At 45.6% G+C, this 25,065-nt stretch overlaps 1 protein-coding gene across 2 annotated transcripts in view; it reads right to left on the minus strand.

Moving 5' to 3' along the window:
• Positions 1–4,609: 4,609 nt before the first annotated feature.
• The window catches only part of OAT (ornithine aminotransferase), a 100,467-nt gene continuing 80,011 nt past the window's right edge, over positions 4,610–25,065 (minus strand). For both annotated transcript variants that reach the window (XM_078644021.1, XM_078644022.1), the window contains exons 8-10: positions 15,564–15,677; positions 8,319–8,463; positions 4,610–5,368 (exon numbers count right to left, since the gene is read on the minus strand). In XM_078644021.1, coding sequence (XP_078500147.1) covers positions 5,208–5,368; positions 8,319–8,463; positions 15,564–15,677 — 420 coding nt within the window. In that variant the 3' untranslated portion in view covers positions 4,610–5,207. The remainder of the gene's footprint in view (positions 5,369–8,318; positions 8,464–15,563; positions 15,678–25,065) is intronic.

The following is a 25,065-nucleotide window of genomic DNA, read 5'->3' on the forward strand; positions in this document are numbered from 1 at the left end:
GGGTGGACAGGAAACATGGGTCGCCCGGAGCCGGGCGGTGGCGTCTGGCCACGATCCTATCTACAGGCGAACCTGTAGCGGGCTTGGACCAAGTGCCCAAAAGAACGTCGGTCAAGGCCTCGTTAAACAGCAGCAGAGGCTCAGCTGAGCATGACTGCGGCTTAAGGACCTCAGTGAGGAGGTTAGTCCTCACGGCCGCGATGGGGAGCTCAAGGCCCAAGGCCTTGGCTGCCCTCAACACCACACTATAGGTAGCCCCCTCCTCCGTAGCCACGGTAGGAGGTGAGACAAAACCAGTGTCAGGCGAAGTGTCCAGACCACTGGCATCCCCAAGTTCACCTGTCCAGTCCTCCTGGGACTGATATTCACATGTCAGAGGGTCCTCAGACCCCTCCCAATACTCCTCATCACCCATCTCTTGATAGTCAGGGTCAGAAAATGATGGGGCCGGTTCATGGAAAGTAAACTCTCCGAACGGCGTCTGAACCGGATCGAGGGAGGCATCGGGGACGGCGCCCCTCGATGGCGGCGTCGGGGGCAACACCTGGGGGGTCGGCGCCGGGAAGGTCGTCAAGTCCACCAGAGGCGGCCGGATCCGGAACCGGATCCAGTGGGTCCTTGCGGCACCGGGCCCGAAGGCGCCGGTGGCGTCGGAGCCGAAGCACCTGACGGCGTCGGGACCGGAGCCCCCGACCCGCTAGGCCCCCCCAGACGGGTCCGCTGGGCCCGAAGGCGCCGCGGAGCCCGTCGGAGGAGAGAGGGACTTCATGGCCATGAGGAACCGCTCGATCTCCTCCGGCGTCGCGTTAGGCCCAGGGACCGAAGGCTATGAAGCCGGACGCGGCGCCTGCGACTCCGATGGAGCCGCGTGGGCGGTGCCACCCGAACCCCCGGCCGCGTCACGCGAGCGGAGTCGGAAGAGCGATGACGTCTCTTCGACTTCGTGTTTACCTGACGACTTCGCCCCTGAGGAGTGATGTCGACTCCCGGAGCTCCGACGGCTCCGGTCCCTCGACCTCCGTCCGGATCGGGACCTCTCCTGGCGTGGGGCCGACTGCCGGAGTTCGAGTTGCTTACGGGACCGCTCCCGTCTAGCTTTCGAAGTGAAGGCCCGGCAGTCGGAACAGGCCTTGTCGTCGTGGTCGACGCCGAGACAGTGGAGACACAGACGGTGAGGGTCCGTTACCGACATCAGTCGGTCGCAATCCTCACAGGGCTTGAAACCAGGCATCCCTACCGACACCGAACAGGAGTCGAAGACTCACAAAATGAGATCAAAAGATAAAGTCAAAAAGTGACTAAGGTACCACTTTTTCCGGATCTGCGCTGCTGGCGCGGAAAAAAGAACTGACGTCAGCACGCGGAGGCGGCGTCTAAGTACTCAGACGACGTGATCACGGCGCCCACGACGGACGCGGAGCCGCAGACGACGCCTACCGACGCGCAAGGGTACTGCTACGCAAAAAATTTCCGGATCCAGTCTGACGCCTGGGGATATTCTAAGGTAAGGAATCTAATTCTAACGTGTCTTTCAGATTTCCAGGCTTTCAGACGTAGAGAGAGTGGTCAAGAAGGCGGGGTCATCGGGCGCCGGGTGACGTTTTTATCCACGGGGCCCCCGTGGCCAGCCTTGACCAAGTGCCAAAGAGGACCTCTGTAAGGGCATCCTTGAATTGAAGCAACAGCTCCGACGAAGTAGACGCTGTCTGGAGCACCCCGGTGAGGGGGTTGGTTTTGAGGGCCACTGTGGGGAGTTTCAAGGTTGAGGGCCTCAGCAGCACAACAGAGTAACATAGTGTAGGAGGTGTCCTCCTCCATCGTAGGCGGGGGAGAGGCAGACCCCAGGTCAGAAGAGAAATCGAGGTCGCCTGCATCCTCCAAAATAGTCCACTCAATCTTGCTCGGAGTCACATTGCTGTGCAAGAGGGTCCTCGGACCCTTCCCAGTCTTAGTCTGCCTCTGGTGTAGAGGGGGCCAGTCGGGGCAGCAGAGGCAGAGCAGGAGAAGGGACCAACGGTGTCGGGACCGTTCTCAGCGCCGGCCAGGGCCAGACCGGCGCCGCCACCCAATGAGGATCCCGGGTCGGAACAAAATGGTCCTAGAACCGGGGCAAGGAAGGGATAAACTGCACCCAGTGCGGCGCCGGAGCCGGTTATGCTGCACCTCATGGCGCCGTGTCTGGAGCCAACGGCACAGGATCCTGTGGCACCGGGCCAACAAGATGTGGACACTGGACCGAAGGCGCGCTGGCGGGAGCCGGAGGCCTAAAAAAGGCGGTCCATGGCAGCAAGGAACTCTTGCACCTGTTCGGGAGTCGCCAACGGACCCCGGTATGGCGGGTAAGCCGCGAAACTCCCAGGTTCCCGAGGAGCCACAGGGGCAAAGCCCCTGACCCCCACGTCCGCCTCCAAGGAACGACAGGGGGAAGTCAGAGAGCAAACACGCTTCTTCAACTTTATGGCGTCGCTTACCGGAATCCGAAGGTGAAGACTTGGAGACCAAAGAGCGGAGGCTCCGGTCCCGTGAGCGGTCCCCGGTACGGCCCCTAGACCCGGCGTGACAAATGCTGGACCTCCAGCAATTTCCTACGCCGCTCCCGCATGGCCTTGAGGGCCATGGCTCGACAATCCCAGGAGTCGTGGTCGGTCTCCAGGCAGTAGAGGCAAACATCGTGGGGGTCCAACACAGACATAGTACGGTGACAGGCCCTACAAGACTTAGAAAGCCGGGCATCCCTACATGCACCAGGAGAAAAAAAAAAGGGGGGGGGGGGGACAAAAGTCTCAAAATAGCAGTCAAAAAGTGACTAAGGTACTTGCTCAATCTGGATCTGCGCTTACTGGTGTGGAAAAAGAAAGAACTGACGCCAGAGCATAGATGGCTCCTAAGTCATCGTCATCTCAGCACTGAGGACGCCAGTAATGGACGCGGAGCCACAGGATGCCACCTACTGACGCCCAGGGGTACGGCTAAGTAAAACGTTCCGGATCCAGTCTGACGCCTGGGGATATTCTAAGGTAAGGACTCTATCACCAACGTGTCTTTCAGATAACAATTTACACAGAACATATGCAGTTTAGCACTGATCAGCAGTGGTAAAGTGCCCAGAGTCCTAAAACCAACACCAGATCAGTAGAAGATAGGAGGCAGAAGCAAAAAGTGGAAATATATCCCTGCAAAAAGGGCCAGTCCAACAGCATGGGTTTCATATCTTCGTGGAGCTCATACTTTTGTGGAAAAGAAACATCATTCACCTTCAATTGCTAGTAATGTATGGCGTTCTTTGGATAATCATATGGATTTGTCTTCTCAGGGGTTGGTAGCTCAATATCCTTTAATAAGTTGTATTTTTTTCCCTTTAAAAAAAAAAAAAAAAAAAGGTGCATCAGATCTTCTTTCCACCATTCCACCCCCTTCCAGTACCCTTTCCTACTTATCTTTCCTTCTATCTTCCAATGTTCACTTATTTCCAGTCACTGATGTATCCCATTTACCAAGCAATACAAACTCACACATGAATTTGCTGTTTATACTTCGTATTTGATGCATTTGTAATACCCGTTATCTGTCATGATATTTATCTCATCATTTTCACATGATAACTTTTAGATCTTTTTATCCCAGTTCTGATGTTATTTGTTATATATTTCTTTAACTCTTCATTATTAGGTTTCTGACTTTTAGGCATTGCTACGGCCTTGCAGATGTATTTTTTTATCTTAAGCAATAAAGTATTTGAACACAAAATAAACATTTACTGACAGAAGCAGATTGTCTGTTGTGTCCATTACTGTGTAAGGCATTTGAGACCCTAACTTGCATTGCACACAGAATACACTTCAGCTATACAATCTGCCACATACATTTTCACTTTGTAACAGTAGGGTCTATGCTTGGGTGCTTGAATGATATGATCTAGGAATAGATTGTGTGTGAGCAAAGTCAAGCCTTCTTAAAGATTTATGGTGTGAGTGCATGTCTCAAAAATATGGAACCGTATGAAGAGGTGTTCAGGACAGGGCAAAAGAAAAAAATTATACGTTTATTTGCACGCGCTGTACATTTTTTTTTCACATGAACATTTCTAGGAGTGTGTGCTCTTGAGTGAACGAGTCAATACATCTGCCTGGGTGATTATAGTTTGTGTAGCAATTTGTGGAAGTGTGTATATGCAAGTTGTATTTTTTTGTTTTGAGAATTACATTATGATGTGAGGAATACTAGGTGATGATGATATCTAGAAAAAAGGCCCCTCGGTCAGACTGAGTGTACACACCAGTCTCTTTAAGGGTTGACATGAATGTCTGTACAAGGCAACTATTAAGGTGTACACGTGCGTTAGTGCCAACACAGCATGGAAATATCGATGTATTGCAAAGTACATGTTAGTGATACATTCATGAAGCGTTTGCTAGTGCATGGGTTTCATATGTTATTTGGTTACTTTATATGGTACAGATCGTATGAGCACATAAATAAATGTACATTAAAAGCTCAGATGTCCACATAAGGGTTCTCTGGATATCTATATATTTTTTGCATAGGCGCTTATTCAAACTCAGTGTTGCTGAAGTCTATTGAGACTATCTGTTCAATCATTAAACAAATGTTGATTTCTGAACCGTATTTATTTCACAGAACTTAACTTATTAACAAATTCATCATATTAACAGAAAACAGTTTCTACAACTCATAAGTTTTATCTTCTTCCATGGAACAGTTGCTTTGAAATTGAACCGCAAAATCAACGCAGCAATTCAAAGGGCAAATGGCGTTTAGGCATCATGTTGTAGGCACACACCTAGACCTATTCAATAAGTCAACTAGTAGGGTTCACTTTCAACCATTCATCAGTGAGGTGGAATATAAAGCTTGAGTATTGAGAGGCATTCTCTTGTGCAAATGTAATTGTGCCACCCAGGGCCCATAGTCCAGAACATCCTTGCTATCAGCTGAGAGCAGAAAGACCATGAAAATCATCCTGAACGGTGGGTGGTCGTTCAGACTGAGTCACCATCAAACTTTGAAACCGCTTGACCTACACCCTACAACCTAAAAACCATCTGCCCCAATTCTAAATGGAGTGAGCAGGAACAAGAATGGAGCAACGGTGCTCTGTATGAAGGTTCGATTTTAAGTTATGTATAAACAGGAGAAACATGCCAGGAGTTAAATTGCGATGAGTTGGCAGCTGAACCGAGGAATATTCAGAATGAAAGTAGAGTTTTATGGATAATGTCCGCACATTCCCGAACTTCATCTTCATTGATTACGAGGGGTGGTGCCAGGCGGATGATGTCCCCATGTGTAGGCTTGGCCAGAAGTCCGTTGTCACGCAGCCGCAGACATACTTTCCATGCATCGTAATCTATCAATGAAAGCATACATGTTAGGTTGTAAACTACCTTCAGATATCACGTGGAAATTAAGTCAGAGGGAAACTGTATTCATGAGATGTGAGGAGACATTGAATTTCTAGTCTGAGATTGATGGAGGGGATTACTGTTAAGGGGGTGTGTGGCCAGAAGCATACGTTAGACAGGTTGAACCATGACCTCTGGGTATTTTATAAACTCGCTGCCTCGTGTGACAGCATTTTGCGTGTTATTTTCACTACCTGCACCTTCAGGGAAGGTTGCAAGACCCAAACCACAAAATGAGCATTATGAGTAAGGGACTTCCTTCTACAACACAGGTTGGTTACATATTTTTCTATACATGGAGGTACAAAGTAGCTTCACACAGGAAAAAGTAGTGATACAACAAGAGGGGCCCTCTCTAGTGCATCAGAGCAGTCTGCAAGGAACTACTGCTTGCAAACGGATGCTTGTCAGATATTTACATGGAACACCTTGTAGTTCCTTTTCAGCTTTTTAACAATAGCATAAAGAGTAGCAGTTGGTGCCCTCACTGAGGGCACATGCTTACTGGTTTCCAGGATGTGTTGGCCATATGCCAGCAATATGGATACTCCTGAAAATGAACAGATGATGTTGCCAAAGCATGACAAGACTGGCTGTATTGATTAGGCCCCCAAGTAAAGAAAGGGAAACAGCAAAGGAATGGGCTGACCTAATTGAAAATGACAAGTAAATAAACCAAATACACTGAATTACTATTTTCTGGTACACACGTGTGATGCTTAGTCTATGAAATGTGCTTATTTTGCACTAACTTTGCATAGTAAAGGAAAACTACACTGCAGGAAAGCAAAGCATGGAATCAAAAGATGGACTTAAAAGCATAGAAAATACAACATTTGGATTCCAAGAAGCAAGTCGTATGACACATTCCTTTCAATGCTCCATAAAAAAGTATGGATAACTAAGTATACCCGGATTCATAAAATAAGCCCTACTAGCCTCCAAGCGATAAATGGGCAAAATCTTTGCTAGGGAACACTACCTGCATTATCTAGTTGTCAAGGACTCAACATCCCTTCTGAGTGCCCTGTAGATTGAGCTCCCTAGGACAGTGATCTAGACACGGCTTAACTACTCGAGACAATGCTTGCTGCAGCTTTTTTTTTTTTTTTTTAAAGCCTAGATGCAGGATGAAGAGAGATTCACACAGCACTGCTCACGTCTTGCTTCCTTCTTGCCAACTTTACACAATTCGGGAAGCCATGCCCACATCTTGACAATATGCCAAATCAAGTAAAGTAAAAAAAAATGTAAAAAAAATTTTTTAAAAGAATTTTGAGGTAGCACGTGCTTAGTTACTAGTAAAGGACCTCGTTCTCCTAAAAGAGTCCATCACCGAGACACAGCAAAAATCTAATTTTCAAGGAAATATCAGTAGTATTTCTGGTCACGAACGTCAATTCACTAAAATAGCACACCATGCTCCCTTCAACCTTGAGGACATCACAAGGTTAACCCTCTGGTCCCCCCCGTAAGCCCTCAGCAGCGCCTTATTTTTTGCTAAGTGGCTGGGGTAAGGAAAGGGCATAAACTGCAAAAAGTACACCGGGTATACTCTGTTCTTCTACTGCCGTCTTGGCCCTTGAAATCGGTGGTTGCAAGTGGTACCAGGGGAACCAAACTGGAGGTCAGGAATAGTACCTGCTAGCCCTTATTGAAATCCTTGTTTCTATCATTAAGATCACCGACTCCTCTTGAAAGTACTGGGTCCTACCATCCACAATGCTTGTTCACCATAGGCAAGGATATATTAGCTGAATCTAGACTTTTTTTTATGCATGGCAACGATATACAAAATTTACTATAGCCTGTCACTTTAAGACTTCTCTTCCATGACTAAAGGACTAAACACTGGCTATTTTCCTCAATGGCTCTACATCGGACCTACAACAACTACAACCAGTTAGCAAAAGGGGGTGACAGTACACCTCTTAAGTTTGACCAACAAAAAATAAATCAATAGAATAGCAGTGGAGTTTCACCCAAAGTACTGTACTGCTGAAGATTTGACGTCTCTACATAAGTCAATCATATAATTGCAAAACCACACAACTTAGCTCATCACGGAAGCTAAATTCTGTGTATTTGCATGGTCTAGAAAACCATCCTTGTGCATCATTATTCATTCAGTCTGATTACAAGGACCAGTGCTAGATTGGAGTCGGTGAGGGTGCACTGGCACTTATTTCCAGAATCTGATATTTACAGAGTGCACGAGAGGGAGAAACAGATTGGAAACCTACTTCTTACAATAACAAAGAAAGCAGGACCCTGCAAGAGAGAAAAATGGACAAGGAGTGTCTGAAAGTGGATTAAAGACTACCAGCCTTGAATCTGCAGTCTCAACATTTAATTGCACCAGCTGACAGCCCCCGAGCAAGGAATGGTGGTGTCAGATGCCCATTAACCTAGGAGTTCCTTCCTGGAATAGTCTCCCTTACATTTGTCAACTGCCTTCAGGAAAATAAAAAAAAAATATTTCAACTTCCTTCCGAGTACAATTGTTCAACTACACCGATTGTTAATGGCCCAGCTTTTGGTGGACTGAAAGTTGCGTCCATGGATATCTTTGTTACAGAGAAGATCAAACCCGACATCAGAAGACAAATGGCAGCCAGTACTCAAGGCCGAACTCTTGGGCTCCATTGACCAGGCTCCCAATTCAGTTGACTTGCATCACTAGTCACTCTTCTTGTTTCGTAAGACAAGATGTTGGTGCAAAATAAAGAAAAAAAAAAAAAAAAGCACACAGCAGAATAAATACATCCATCACCTACTTATGAAGTGATTATGTTCAGAGACCCAGACTTTCTTCATGAAGGGTTCAATACCTGCTGTGGAAGTTATAAATTCTACTAACCAGCACTGAAATGATAGCATGTGGCAGTTCCATACCTTTGGTTTCTTTGATGACTATTGCATTCAGCAGCCCTTTTCCTCTCACGCATGTCACAATATCAGATGGGGTTTTCATGAGCTCTGCTCTCAGCACATCTCCCATTCTTTCTGCATTCTCAGACAGTTTCTCCTCTTCTAGAACCTAATGAAGAAAAGAAAATGATAAATGAAGTGACCACCTTGTGCCACAAACCCTTGCCCCACCATCATAAAGTAAATACAGTAGTCTTAAGTGCCTGACAATTCTTCCCTTTCCTTAATAATATCCCATCTCATTTATAAAAAGAGCACTGGACCCAGATCAAGAGTTATTTACACTACTACATCTACTGTAAAAGCACAGGAAATCCAAATTCCAATCCTGTACAGCAGCACTCCACTGCCTTTTGGCTAGGTTCACATTAAACAGAGATAGCATACACACAAGTTAGACAGATTCGTTTAATTTTATCTTCACAAATGTGTACATAACTGGTGGCAGAATGCTCCCAGTATGTAAAGAGAAGATATACAGCAATCTATAGATTTCTGGAAGAAAGCAACCTGCCAGTGTAAGTGAATACCCTAAACCCGATTCTTTTGCCAACAGACCTACTTTTTTTGACAGCAGTTTCGTACTCTGGACACTTCACCTTTTCTCTCAAAGGTAAGGATACACTTACAAGGTTCAAAACTGCGTGCAATGGTCGATGTCCGTTCACAAACACAATTTTGGGGGTTCACAAAGTCTATCGACTTGCCAACGATCTGGGGGGGGGGGGCTAGGGTAGAATCAGCTCTTCTTTTGGAGTAAAAACTGGTGACTTATTTCGAAAGCTTCTATGGTGAGCAGGAGTACAGAGCAGGGGCGTTGGGACAGGGGAATCTGTGGAACCTGCAGCTCTCAACTACAGATGGAACTGGACACATGTTTGCCTAACGCATCCACCCTTCTATTTACATTATGTGGGGAACCTATAAATGTCGCTATGTAAGCCTCCCAGTTTTTTACGTACATAAATAAGACGGGATGAGTAAGGGTAAGTTAGTTACTTACCTGTAATCCTAGTTCTCTTCCAGGGATATCCTCAAAGTCATAAGCACTGAATATTCCCGCCCAAGTGTGGGTACCCCATTATTTTACCATAAGTGCTTAATTTAGCCCAGGCAGGCCTCAAATTTGCTTCCATTAAGGTGCACCTGGCTACCATTACGGCATACAGCCGTTCTTCTCAACCGTCCTTTTTTCAGCTACAGGTAGTGAAGGATTTTTTTACAAGGTCTAAAGAAGGTCTACCCTCCTGTTCGGCCTCCTTCTCTTTCCTGGGAATTGAACTCGGTTCTATCTAAATTGATGGGTCCCCCTTTTGACTCCCAAAGCTCAATCCACTAGAGGAAAAGCAGCTACAACTGTTTTACTTAATAATGTACCGATCTCTGAGATCTGTACATACATTTACAAGACACTATTGTCTTGATTCAGATACAAGAGCAGACACTCAAGTAGGCCAAGCATCCTTGAGGAATATGTTCAAACACTGATAATTATGGTTGTCTGTTGGCTCATTCTGTCTCATTTGCCCACAGGTGGAAGATGGGCTTGCTATTCTATTCAGTTCTTATTCCTATTGATGAGGATCCCCTGGAAGAGAAGGATAAGTTACTTACCTGTAATCCTAGTGCTCTTCCAGGGGTATCCTCATCAAAGTCATCAGCAACCCACCCGCCTCCCCAGGCAAATGAGACAGTTTAATCTTGTTTGGTTAAGCTTAATCTTTGTGTCCTAATCGTTGGGCTCCGCAAAGAACAACTGACGTGACTGTCACCCCTGAGGCACGATGGGAAGCTAGGGGTCATGGCTGCCTTAAAGGCACAGTGCCAGTTTTTGTACAATTTTTCATTTGCTATGGGCTTACAATGCAGCCTCTAAGTGAATGCCTGCTCTTTTGCAGTTTATGAGTTGTACTCAAAGAGTTTAAGTGATACTTGCCCTCCTGTGGTTCATATATTAATTGTGTAAGCACAAGTATTTATTTTATTATTGCATTGTTTAGCCTCCTATATGGAGGTTGCATCGGTTTTTCATATATAATTTTTATTATTTCTGGGGTTCCACGCACATAGGCAGGAATATTCAGTGCTTATGACTATTGATGAGGATCCCCTGGAAAAGAACTCCCACTTCTGTATTTTTTTTTAAATTTATTTTAAAAAAGGTACGTACAAAAAGAAACCATAAAACAATTTTTTCTGATAATCAATGTGGTCAATTGTGATTGCTAGGCAACAAGCGCGCTGATCGACAGGTAGGAGAGTTAAAAGAAAAGGGAGCTTTCCTGGTGAAGTTGAAACAGCTGCAGACACGCATATTCGGGTGTGCTACAATGCTCATGTTTAATGCGACTGCGCAAATGTAGCATAAGAATGTACATAAGAATGTACAGCTTGAAAACCTATCACACATTCGAGTATATATTTATCTGTTCAAAGTGAAAACATAGTTGAAGCGCCAGTTGTTTAGAAAACCCTAACTAAATCTAGATAAACTGATGAAAAAAGCAAAAAAATATTAAAGGATCAAAATATAGACAGACATGTAAAAAAAAAAAAATAGAATACCGTAAATCCGGAGTTTCAAATACATTTAGATTAGTCACGATCAATAACCGAATCTTGCGGCATTCCTTTTCTTCACTCAAGGCCTTCTGGTCATATGTGGAAGCTTAAGTAGTTCTACTGACAGGATGCACAGATGATGGTGACACTAATGTGCCCATCTTAGGTTCACTCAGGAAGCTTACGGAGGTCTGGCAAAATGTTCAGCTCAAGTACCTTTGAAATTACAGGAGGTCCCTATAGCAGAGTAGTTAATCTTGATAATTATTTTTTTTAATTCTACAAAAATGAGTGAAAAAAAGTGCCTACCTTAAGATATCCTTATAAAAGCAATTTAATATCCTAGAGCGTTGACTGAAATGTTAAAATAGAACGTATGTACATTTGGGGGTGCCTTGTTCCGTGAACAATAAATGAAACGCCTTGTTGGCCGACGTATGTAGGAAGTGCAGCTTCTGGATTTCCAAAGTTTCAGGTTACGTGTTTTTTACGGTCACTGAAACCCAAACTTAGGGAAGGAAATTTCCCAATTCAATTTTTATTCAACTGTGGCATATATTTAAATATGTTCCAGGAGCCAAGCTGTAGGAAGTCTGTTCTTTTCTTTGTTGTCTTCCTCGAGTTTTTGCCTTTTGATTGACCTTATTTTGCTGGTACTCTGTGCGTTGAAATTGCGTGTGCGCATGTGTTCCGCCACTTAAATTGTCTTAACATTGTATAATTTGTGCTTGTGAAACCTTTCCTGAAGAATGTATTACAAAAAGTCTAAGAAAATCTAAAGTCTAATATGACCTATATACTCCTCTCTCAGAAATTATTAAATATTTCTGGGAACATACATACTGAGCCTGTCCTTTCATGTAGCTTTTTGCAGAGCACCTTTCTTTGATTTTAAGCTCAAAAGAATACACGAAAATACAGAAAACAAATATACTGCAAACAAATACACAAAGCATGGAATATTTTATTTCAAAGTATAGAATATTTTAATATATATACAATCAAAATAAAAAGTGAAAATCATAGTTTCGCTAGAAAAGTTGGAGTTTTTCAAGGTATAGCTTTAATGATAACAGAAAGTGATTATGCAAGAGTCTAGCCTATCACTGTCTTTTTTGCTCCAAAAGCATGCTCTTTTTTGTCGGCACATACAAGTGCTGCTTCAATTAACCTCCCATAGCCACAATCGATTAGATTTGCTGTACTAGCACTTCCAATTTCGTATTCCTTTGCATATACAGAGCGTTTTAAAACTTAAATTTTTTAATGTTGCTTTCTTATGTATATGTACTTTACTAATCTGCTAAAATTTCATTTTACAAACAATTGTGTACCCCCGAGTAGGCGTAACAGATCCCATCGGGTCCACGAAGCACAAGTGGAGAACCACGCCTCTGCCCTAATCTACACTGTCTCTGTGCTGTCCCAACTTTATCCTACCTCCAGTTTTGCCATTGGTCACTTTATAAACCCCTGCATCTCTATGTTCTTTCTGTCTTCTACACTTTTCTGTCATTCCCATCCACTTTTCTCAAATTTCAGTTCTAATTCTGCTAGGCCTTCACTCTACCCACTCTATGACCTGCCTTACTGGGGTTTAAAGCCATTTCCTGATGCAGAGTGTAACATAGCTCATCCAACTAGTTGCAGATCTAAAAATGTATCTATATTCAGACAGATCTCAACCAGTTCCTCTGCAAAGGACAGCACCTGCCCTGTGATATATTACCGCCAGTAGGTAGTTATAGTTCAGACAGTTTCTATAGAAATAGCATTTGACATACATACATATATATTTTCTCACAGTTTGACAAACTTTCACAAACCTTTCCCCCAAAAAGTGTCAGACTCTTGTGGTGCATGTAAAATTTCAGGGTTCGGGTGGGGGGTTGTTTGGTTCGCAGATTAAACTTTGTTATCCGGTGTAAATCCGTTCAGTAGTTGTTGAGAAATTTAAGGGAAAGCATATAAGGATATCTGGGTACTTCCTAGGCACATATCTCATGGGGAGATCGGATTCCTTGCCAACACATCAATCAGGATGTGTTGGCAGCCAACTTGAGACTCTACTTCAGCAGAGTTCCACAAAAAGCGTCTAAATAATATAAAGATGGGGTGGGGAGCTCAGGAATACCCCGACACTCTCCCCCAGGTGTGGTCCCACAGTGAGCCCAACAGGGCCAAAAAGCACTTTTTTTTCTAATCGGCAAAAAGAGAAAAGAAAAAAATGCAGGGGCTACTTTTGAATACAGCCAGGTCCCAGTGGCTTTTATTTATTTTTTAAAAAGGAGGGGGCGTAAGAGCCCCCCCCCCCCAGCTCAATGAGGTCCAGGTTCCACCACCTCCTCAAGACTTTGATAAAAAAAAAAAAAAAAAAAGGGAGGGGGCACACAGGGCTTCCCTTTATGGGCTCTATAATCCCCAGGGACCAGCTCCTCCCCACGGCTGAATTGCACCCACAAGTACCCCACAACAGGATCGCTCAGACCTCATTGGAGGCCCCGGCCCCTTTCTCAACCACTTTGGAAATGCACCTCCTGACGCACTACTGGTTGGACGATGGAGTCCCCTAGCTGCTGAGGGCCGTTGGGGGCCAAGAACCCCTATGGTTGCCACAAGTTCGTCCCCCACAGCAGGATTGCCCAGACCTCATCGGAATCCCTGCCCAATTCTCAACCACTTGGCAAACACGCCTCCTGGCACACTACTCTCGGGGGATGAAGTATAGGGGTGATCACGCCAGCAAACTCTCCTCTGCTGGCGGTTGGCAGAGTTTTTGATCAATTCAACGTTCCAAGCAGAACGTGTAAGGGGGGAAAAAAAAAAAAACTTTACAAACTCCGGAGGGAAGTTTACCTCCCACCCCATCAGAGACTCGCATACCCAGTCAGACACTCATATACCCACTTACAGCCCCCCTCATACTCACAGCCACTTACAATCCAACTCAGACACTCATACACCCAATGAGACTCATGCACCCGCACTCCATGTCAAAAGTTAGTGATTACAGTTAGGAAATAAAATTAAGCTCTAGTTAGGAATCCGATTTCACTTGTACAAAAACAGTGAAATTCAGAAGTTAATTACCTGAGCGAACTATAACTAATGCCCCCACAATGCATTGCTTATTACCTCACATATTACATCACGCATGAGCTAGTCATTGACATCAATGCTGAAACCGATGGTATCTTTAACAGAACCACACACACCAACTCAGATACCCTCACAACTCAAATACCTATTCACAGACCCATGCAAGTACTTACACAACCACTCACTTCTTAATAGATCCACTCACTCAGCCTGATCATACAACCAGTCACTCACCCACAGACAATCACACAACAGCACTCATCCACATAACTATTCCCACCCCCAGTTATTCACCTATACATCCACTCACACACCACCCACTCACCCATACAACCACTCACATAACTACTTACATACCCATTGACACATCTATACAACCAATCACTTACCCATACAGTCAACCCCACACTCTTCCATACAACCACTCACACACCAACTAATTTAACCATTCACTCAAACAGCCACTCGCTCACCCATACAGCCACTCGCTCACCCATACAGCCAGACACCCACTCAACCATAGTCAGTGACACACCCACTCACCAATACAGCCACCTAGTAACCCACCTGGTTACAAAGACATCCACTTATTCATCCATTAAGCTAGTCACACCCACTGACACCTGTACAGTTACTCAGGCACCCACTCACACACAGTGACTCACAAACTATTTTTAAAAAAGGAATCACTCCGTAGTACACAAAGTACACATACTAATTTACCTTGTGTGGTAGTATATGCGTTTAACACACAAAAACATTTAGAAAACACTCACAATCAATATGTCACTTGTGATGTTATTTGAGATGTCATCAGTGATATCACTGACCAGGTCATGAGTGATCTAATATGTGAGGTTATAAGCAGTGCATTGGGGCGTTTTAGTTAGCTCGGGTAACTACAACTGCTGAATTTCACTGGTTCTGTATGGGTGAAATCTGAGCCCAACTAGAACATCACTGTAACAATAGTTTTTTTACAGTTATATAGATATATATTTGTTAAACGTCAGTTTCCGAATAATCAACCTTGTTGTGTCCGCCTCAATGCAGATTAGAAAATGAAGATAGTGTAAAACATTAATCCTAATTCCAACTGCAAACAGTGTATGGACTCTCGCCCAAAAAGCAGGATTTCCTACTTTCAAAGTGCCATGTGTGGGTGCCAGCAAAAGAACTAGCTCTGAGGATATAGCACAATTCAAGCCTACTGTATGGGCCACCAGTAAAGAGAAAGAAAATGGAGAGAGAACAATGAGGAAATTGAAAAGAAAAAGTCATTTTAATGGAATGGTATGCCAGAGCTGATCACACTGGAAGGAAGGATAGGGCTATTAACTGATACGGACAAGACAATGTCATCATCTTAACTATTCAGCAGTTGACTCCTGAATTTTCCCACATAGGTGGTCCTCCACCCGGATTCATACTGATTTGCCACAAACCTTTTCACCAAAGAGGGCGCTGTAACAGCACAGCATTATTCCCTGAAATACTGTGGACAATTAACTTTAGTAAACTCTAAAAGACCCATATGCCTACACTTACCTCCAGAGCAGCTATAGCCACACGGCAGGCTAGTGGATTTCCTCCATATGTGGATCCGTGCTCCCCGGGTTTGATGGTTAGCATGATTTCATCATTACATAATACTCCTGAAACCTAGGTTTAGAAGAAGAAAGCTTTTACAAAACAGTTAAAGAAAAACACTGAGACCGTAACAAACATATTGCAGGAAGACACTCATCATGGCAGTGGAATACACTTGGGAAATACAAGTGCATTCTGTTAAATAACAATACAGTGGGAAGCAGGTAAATCTATGGCACATCCCATACCAGTAACAAGTGGAGGAAAGAGGTAAAAGTGAAACAACCCTTTAACAGGGCCTCCTTGGCAACTTTTTATTTTTATTTTTTAGAATAGAGTACAATTTAATAAATTATGTAAGACCAAAACAACAAAAATCCAACCAGTAGAACCGGAGATAATGCAATTGTAGAGGTTGAAGTGAAAATAGTGCCTGTGCCAACTATGGTTATCTGGTCAAACCAGACTAGGACAAAGTCAACCGTTCAGGCCAAACGTGATGGATTGTGTGCCGGATACAGCGACTGAGTTAGGCCCGCTGAACACGAGTATCTTTTTTTTTAATTAATTTTATTTAATCATTATCAAATAGCACATCAGTACATATCACTAGTAAACCGCGTGATACACAAAAATGGCAAGTAAAAAACAAGTATCACCCACCCACCCCCCAAGCCTGCAGTACATGACATGTATAGCCGATATTTGAATCTAGGACACTAGATCCCACAATGTAACAAGTGCTCACGTGTGTGCGAATGATCACTCAGTTTGCTCACTGCAAGCCAGCAAATATTCTCACAGAGGAGCCCAGATATCTTTATGTCGAGAAGTTGATGGCAGCTCCTCCTGAAATAGTTCCAGCTGTTCTTGGCAATACACCATGTCCGTTAACCATTGAGATGCAAGTGGAGTCCGACGTCCATCCCAAGTGAATAGTACACGCCTTTTGGCCAGAAGCAGCGCCACTCTCACAAAGCGCCCCAAAACGCCTTTTGTACCCGGCACATACCCAAACGAGCATACCAGAGGCGTACACTCCAGTCTGCACCCAGTCATAGTGTAAATCAATTCCATCACTTCTACCCAGTATGAGTGTACCGTCCTGCACTGCCAGGCTAGATGAAGGAAGTCTGCCTCTCCCTGCCCACACTGCCTCCAGCAATCTGTGTCTCTAAGCCCCATTCTATGGAGTTTCTTTGGAGTGGGAGGAGTCTGGTGCAGGAATTTCAGGTGGATAATGCGGAGATTGCAGTTAAGCGACAGCCTCCCGGTCACCGTACAGATTTGTTACCACTCAAGCAGTGACTTGCAGATCTAAAATCTTGTTCCACTGCCCCAAGCGTTTATCCACTGGGAGTACGGACTCTTCCTGCACCGCCTTATACAGTCTAGTGAGCAGATGTTTCCGTGAAGCAGCTACCATGACCATCTGTAAAGCTCTAGACGAGCTGGCTCCTCCGGAAAGCAAGTGTAGTGGTCCCGGACAGCCCTGCGTAATCTGTAGCACGTGTATTGAAACCGGTGGGTAGGATTTGAGATATATTCCAAGTCTGAGCCTGTAATGTATGACGCCTCTTTATACAGATCGCCCATAGTGGATGTTCCCGCCTCGCGAAGTAAGGCAAGCGGCCCACGCTCGCCCGCCATTGAAAGAGCAGCATGACCTTCGATGCACATAGCCGGGTCATATAAAGGCAGTCTATTCGTCCGCTTACAGATTTCCTGCCATGCGGAAACCGTGACATCTATTGTATTAATCTCAGATCTGGGTGTTTGCCTGTGAACATGCGTGACAATGTTCTTCAGCGGTGTCGGGTCAGCATCACCCTCCTCTATCGCCACATGGGGATAAATCCATGCGTGCAGACCCAAAAATATGCATACTGTGCCTGTCCGCAAAGGTAGTACGCATAGAAGTCCGGAGCATTAAACCCGCCCTTCTCGAAGGGTAAAGTCAATGTGGCCCATCCAATCCTTGGTGTCTCGCCCCCCACACCAGCCGAAGCAATTGAGTCTGTACTGTTTTTAAAAAGTGTTCAGCCGAATAGGGACATTGCAGAATAAGTACAAAAACTGAGGGAGGATCACCATTTTGATCACTGCAATGCGATCCGCCAGCGAAAGAGGCAGCCCAACCTAACGGTCAACACGCTCCACCAAAGCAGTATAAGCTCTCCCGTAGTTTTCGCGGACCACTATCACAGGATACCAATGGATCCAGATGCCCAAGTACTTGACTGGCTCCTCCGTCCAGGCTAAGGGATAATCTACCTGTGGTGCAGTCGTGGCAGGCGTAAGAGGGACCAGCACTAACTTTTCCCAGTTGATGTGCAGCCCCGAAAAGAGACCGAACCGGATATATTTCTCGAACGACCTGAGATAAATATTTCTGAGGCTCCCGGCCATACAGGACCATGTTGTCTGCGTATGCAGAGATCCCCACGGCCAATTATTAAAATTCAAAGCAGCTGCCCTGTGAGACTGGCGAATCCTGCATGCGAGGGGCTCCAAAACAATGGCAAAAAGAAAGGGGGACAACGGGCACCCCTGTCTAGTGCCCTCGCCGATACATCTGCATATAAGAAATGCGTTACTTACCTGTAACAGCAGTTATCCAGTATTGGTATCTTTCATAGATTCACATGCCTGAATCATTCCCCGTCGTCGGGGTGGGAGTCCCCGGTAAATAAATATAGTAATGTCACATGGACATATACTTAGTACTAGGCCAGAGGCCTCACATTAGTAGCCTATCTAGGTCCTTATGTAAAAAGGACCAAACTTTGGCCAGTAGCCAATCAGCTCCTATCACCCTCCTGACCTTCCTGGAAGGAGCCCTTGTCCCTCAGATTTTCGTAAGCACCGTGCCAAGTAGTACCTACTGAGAAGACTTAGGTGAGCCCTTCCAGGGGAGGCAGGTGGGTTGCATGTGAATCTATGAAAGATACCAATACTGGATAACTGCTGTTACAGGTAAGTAACGCATTTCTTATCCAGTATTATGGGTATCTTTCATAGATTCACATGCCTGAATCAGAATAGCAAGCAATAATGAGCACATTTCTCACATACATCTTGAAAGACATAATAAACTTATCATAAGTTGTTACACAGTTTACATGATACTCACAACCTGATAAGAAACGTGCGGTAAATTACCTGGAAGGTGGGATGATAGGAAGAAGGCTCACCTCTAATGAAATAGATGACGTAGGACAGCCTGTCCTACTGCTGCATCCTTCATAAGTTCAGAATCCAAGCAGTAGTGCTTGGTGAACGTATGCGGCGTCTTCCATGTCGCCGCTCTGCAGATGTCGACAATGGGTACCCCAGCAAAGAGCGCCATGGAGGTGGCTACCGCTCTAGTGGAGTGTGCTTGAACCTTTGAAGGCAGAGGATGGCCCGCCTGTTGGTGACAGAATGCGATGGCCGCTGAAATCCATCTGGAAATGCTCTGTTTTGTCAATGCTAGGCCTTTCCTAGGCCTGCTAAATGCAACAAACAATTGGTTAGACTTCCGAAATTGCTCAGTCCTGTGTATGTAGAATTTGAGACATCGCTTGAGGTCCAATGAGTGCAGAGATCTTTCAGCCGCAGATGATGGATTTGGGAAGAACGATCTCAGGACAATAGGTTCATTGAGATGGAAAGAGGACGGAACCTTTGGTATAAATTTTGGATTAGTCCTTAAAATGACCCGGTCATTCTCAAACTGGATAAAAGGGTCTTGCACAGAAAAAGCCTGCAGTTCACTCACTCTCCTTGCTGACGTGAGCGCCAGTAGTAGAGCCGTTTTCCATGACAAATATTTAAGATCTGTTTTGTGAATTGGCTCGAACGGGTGTTTCATTAGTTGAGCTAGTACCACGTTTAGTTGCCATGTAGGTGGTGACGCTCGTACTGGAGGGAAAGTTCTGAATAATCCCTTCAGAAACTGCTTGACCAGTCTGTTGGTCCATAGTGAAGCGCCACACGAAGAACGTCTAAACCTGGAGATGGCCGCCAGATGGACTTTTATTGAAGCGTGTGCCAGCCCTGAATTGGCTAGGTGGAGCAAATAGGGCAGAATTTGTGCTGGAGTAGAAGTGAACAAATGCAATTTCTGAGCCCTACACCACAAACAGAACCTTTTCCACTTGAGGGAATATGTCTTATTAGTACTTTCAGCCCGGGCTAGAACGACTCTGCATTCCTGTGGAAGATCTAGGTTCTGGAACTCTCTGAACTCAGGAGCCAAGCCGATAATTTGAGAGATGTTGGATCCGGATGTTGGACTTGTCCCTGGTTCATTGTAAGGAGATGTGGGCATGTCCTGAATAGAATTGGAGGTTCCAGCGATAGCAGGTGTAGTTCTGTATACCAGTGCTGGCGTGGCCACGCTGGGGCTATCAGGATCATGGTAAAACTCCCTGCATTCAATTTCCAGAGAACCCTTGGGATTAGGGGAAACGGTGGAAAGGCGTAAGCAAAGGTCTCGCACCATGTCATCGAAAAAGCATTCCCTAGGGATCTTTTCTGGGGAAGCCAGCTTGCGTAACTTTGGCATTTCGCATTCATTTCCGTCGCAAAGAGATCCAGGTGAGGCTTGCCCCAACGGGAGAACACAGAGTCGAGCGTCTTCTGGTCGAGCTCCCACTCGTGGCAAATTGAGCGCTGTCTGCTTAGCGAGTCTGCCAGGATGTTGTCTACTCCTGGGACATACTCTGCCCGCAGAGAAATGTTGTGCTGGAGTAGCCACCTCCAAATTTGCTGAGATTTGCGAGACAACGTCTTGGATCGAGTACCTCCCTGTTTGTTTAGGTAGTGCATTGTGGTGGTGTTGTCCGTCCTCGCACGCACTGGGAAGCTCCTGATTCGGGGTAGAAATGCCCGAAGAGCTAAGCGTACTGCTCGTAACTCTAGCAAATTGATGTGGAGTCGTTTTTCTGCCACTGACCACTGACCTTGTACGTGCAATTCCTGAAGGAACGCTCCCCATCCTTCCAGTGATGCGTCCGTGGTTATGACATAAGGGGAGACTGGGAGTAAGGAAGGCCTTTGTTCAAGTTGTCGCCCAGAAGCCACCATCTCAGAGCCTTTTTCATGACCTGAGTGATCTTGACCCAGTCGTCGAAAGATCCTGTACTTTGGATCCACTGATTTGTTAAAGCTTCCTGTAGAGGTCGCATGTGGAGACGACAATGCAGAATGAGAAATATGTTGGAAGACATCATTCCTAGCAACGACTTGAATAGTCGAACCCTGACTCTTTTTGGTCTGAATTTGGACGGCCAGGTTTCTCAGCTTGACCTGACGTTCCCTGGAAGGGAAGGCTTTCTCCTGTTGTGTATCCAATGTCGCTCCTAGGAAATTGAGACGTTGTGATGGACGTAGATTTGACTTTTCCTGGTTGAGCGTTAGGCCTAAGTTCTTGAAGAGACGAAGGCAGGCGGTAGAGGATTTGGCCACGCCTGTTCGAGTAGGAGCCTTGACAAGCCAGTCGTCCAGGTAGGGAAAGACTTGATGATGATGATGCTGGCGAAGGTATGCTGCTACCGGAGACAGACACTTTGTAAAGATGCGCGGAGCTGACTTCAGGCCGAATGGTAAGACTCTGAACTGGTACTGCCTGCCTGCCACTGTAAACCTCAGGAATTGTCGATGACTCTTGTGAATGAGGATATGAAAATAGGCATCCTGGAGGTCCAAGGATACCATATAGTCTTTTGAATTGAGCAGGTGTAATACCTCCTGAAGGGTAACCATACGAAAAGACTGCTTCTTGAGGTATTGGTTTAGGTTTCTCAAATCCAGTATCGGTCTCCACTGCTTCTTCTCCTTTTTTCTGATCAGGAAGAATCGGGAGTAGAATCCTCTCCCCTTTTGTTCTGGAGGAACTCTTTCCACTGCTTTTTTCTGAAGCATTAGCAAGAGTTCCTGTTGAAGTATGTTTAGATTTTTGTGTTGCGCCGGACATGGTGGATTTGGAGGAGGATGCTCGAGAAATTCCAGAGTGTGTCCGAAGCGGACTAACTGCAACACCCAACGATCTGTAGTAATTTTCTTCCAATTGTGAAGGAAGTTGGTAATTTTTCCTCCAACTACGAACTGTGGAGAAGAGGTGGAGGCCAGCTGGAGAAAGCAGTCATTGACGTCTGTTATTGTCTTTCTTTCCTCCTCTTCCTCGAAAGGACGACTTGTTATATGAGGATTGTCCTTGTTGTTGCTGATATTGAGGTTTGTACTGCTGGGAAGAATTATAAGAGGACTTGTAACCTTGATAGTTGCCACGAGACCGTTGTCCTCGACCTCTGGAGCCTCGAAAGGAATTCTGCTTGAATTGTAGAGTGCCTAGGGCTTTCGCCGTTTCGGTATCCTTCTTAATGCCTTGCAGCATGTCATCAATATGTTCACCGAAAAGGCGCTCCCCATCAAAAGGCATGTCGAGGACTTTGGCTTGCACTTCAGGCCGGAATGCTGTGGCTTTAAGCCAGCCCTGGCGCCTTAAAACTGCTGCTCCCGCCAATTGACGGAACCCTGTGGAAGCAATATCCAGGGCCACCTCTATCATCTCTGAAGCAGAGCGTTCACCCTCCAGCAAAATCTTTTTAACCTAGTCTTTCTGGTCTTCTGGAATCGCCCCCAGATATGGGGCTATATCTGCCCATATCTGTCGATCATAGCGCCCTAGTAAAGCCAGAGAATTTGCAGCCCTGATTGATAGGGCGGACATGGAGGAAAATCTCTTGCCAATGGCATCAAGCTTTCTTCCTTCTTTATCAGGAGGAGCGGTCATGGTCGCTGACGGGTTGCTGGACTTCCGCTGAGCGGCCTGAGATATAACTGAATCAGGTTTAGTTTGACCAGTCAAACATGCGGGTGCAGTGTCTGGGGCTTTGTATTTCTTTTCAAGTCTAGCCGGCACTGGAATGAGAGAGAGAGGAGTTTATTATTTTTTTGTCCTTGCTCCCATATATAAATCGATTACTGTAATGGAGCGAGCTGATCTCTTGAAGGGTTCTTTGAAATCATGAAGAAAACAGTCCTTCGTTTCCGATGCTATTTGGATGTTGAATCTTGCAGCCGCTCTTCCTACGATATTATGGAATCCCCCTAAGTCCTCAGGGGTTGAATCGTCCTGTACTTGGTCTGGGGATATTGGATCTGGGTTAGCATTATAATCAGAATCCATATCATCGTCATCATGTATTTCGCCTTCTTCATCCTGGGCCTCATCAATTCCCACTTCTTCCTCATATTCTTCCTCATCCGTAGAATTTTGAGGAGGAAATGTCTCTTGTTCCTGATGCACATCCCGCGGGAGAGGCCGCTGTAGATGTTTAGGAGTTGGTGTTTCCTGTGGTACCTGTACTCCAGAGGCAGGAGCAGATGATGGAAATCTTTGTTTATAATCTGAAATTAGAAATTGTAGGTCAGAAACAATTGAAGCTGGAAGGCACACCATAGGCTGAACAGTGGTATGCTCTTGAACTGATTCTTGAATTGTAATTTCCTCAAAATCTTCACAGTCCGAACTCTCATGAATTTTGATGTTGAGATGAGAGGGACTGGATGCTATGGGAAACATGGACTGATCTTCTGGATCTTCCGTGTCTAAAAACTGCGTTGGCAACAACTGTTGGACCTTGCTGGGTGAGGTCATCTCTGGTGTGACCAAACATGATGACATTTTAAAGTGTGTATATGTATACTTCAATGAGGGAGAGCCCTTGGAGTGTAAATCCTTTGACGCGGTGTCCGTTGATGGTGTAGCGTCTACTATTTTTGATGTTTCAGGTGTTTTCATTGTCATTGATGTTTTTGTCGATGACGACTACGTCCTAGTCGACGTTGACACTGCAGCATTCGACGACGACGATGCCACCGTCGACGGCGTCGTCGACGGTCTCGTCGTCGAGGAACTCGTCGACGATGGGATCTTCGTCGACGATGGGATCTTCGTCGACGATGGGATCTTCGTCGACGATGGGATCTTCGTCGACGCTGGAAGCTTTGCCTTCGTCGATGATGAAGCAGACGTCAACGGGAGCGCTGTCAAAGGCGACGACGACGATTTTATGACAGGAATGACAGAAGATACTGACCTACCCATCGTCGACGACGTGGTAGAAGTCGATGCCATGGAGAAAGTAGACGCCGTGGATGTCGAAATGGAGACTGTCGACAACGTCACAGGCAGGCTAGACGACATTATAGCAGGCTTTTTGAATTCTGTCATCTGAAGAGAAGGCTTGACCTTAGGATGACTCTCAACAGACTTTGGCTTCTTGTGAGGAGGCGCCACAGACTGATCTGGAGATGACTGCCCAGGCCTTTTTAAAGCGGAGTGGAAGCTCCTGAAGGAACACTCGCTCTCACCTGAGGAGACTACCTGCTCTTTGTTCTTTAGTCTCTGGAGCCACAGAAGCAGTCGCCCTTCCCTGTCCTTCAACGTCTTGACCGGGAGAGTGCGACAAATCTTACATTCCTTGGCAGAATGCTGAGGATAGAGGCAATACAGGCAATCTTCATGTTTGTCCTCTATATGTAACCTCATTTTACTACAAGAGGCACAGGGTCTAAAAAGCCATTTTTTAGGAGTAGTAGCCATATTCACTACCAAAACTTGAAGAATAAAAGGATAAAAGGATAGAATCCAAAGATATAGGAAAAAACCTGAGCAGAGCTCAGTGGAGACTCCCTTCAGCACGACATGCGGTAGAAAATCTGAGGGACAAGGGCTCCTTCCAGGAAGGTCAGGAGGGTGATAGGAGCTGATTGGCTACTGGCCAAAGTTTGGTCCTTTTTACATAAGGACCTAGATAGGCTACTAATGTGAGGCCTCTGGCCTAGTACTAAGTATATGTCCATGTGACATTACTATATTTATTTACCGGGGACTCCCACCCCGACGACGGGGAATGATTCAGGCATGTGAATCTATGAAAGATACCCATAATACTGGATAAAACCTGTATCCAGCGGATGAACACCTGAGGGAAGCCCATCCTGAACAAGATGGAGATCATGTATTTCCATTCGATCGAAGTGAACGCCTAGGCCGCGTCCAGCAGGACAGCCACGGCAGGTAACTCCGGCTTTAGGACGTGAAACATAGCGAAGATAGTGCGGAGATTCCACGAAGTAGACCTATCTGGGATGAAGCCAGACTGGTCCGGTAGGACCAGCAGGGGCATCAAGGGATTCAGCTTGGTGGCCAGCACCGTAGCGAGGATCTTCGCATCAATATTGATGAGAGATAGCGGGCGATATGATTCACAACGCGTAGGCGTCTTGTCCCTTTTCAGTAATGTGACGATCAGTGCCTGCCGCAAGAGGGCGGAAGGTAGTCCACCTCATGCGCCTCTGCATACATCGCCAGGAGGTGCGGCGCTAGGAGCTCTACATAGTGCTTGTAAAATTGCGCCGTCAGCCCATCAGGTCCCGGGTCTTTTTTATTGGGCAATGACAAAATGGC

The sequence above is a fragment of the Lissotriton helveticus genome, chromosome 5_1 (genome assembly GCF_964261635.1).
Source record: "Lissotriton helveticus chromosome 5_1, aLisHel1.1, whole genome shotgun sequence".
NCBI lineage: Eukaryota > Metazoa > Chordata > Amphibia > Caudata > Salamandridae > Lissotriton > Lissotriton helveticus.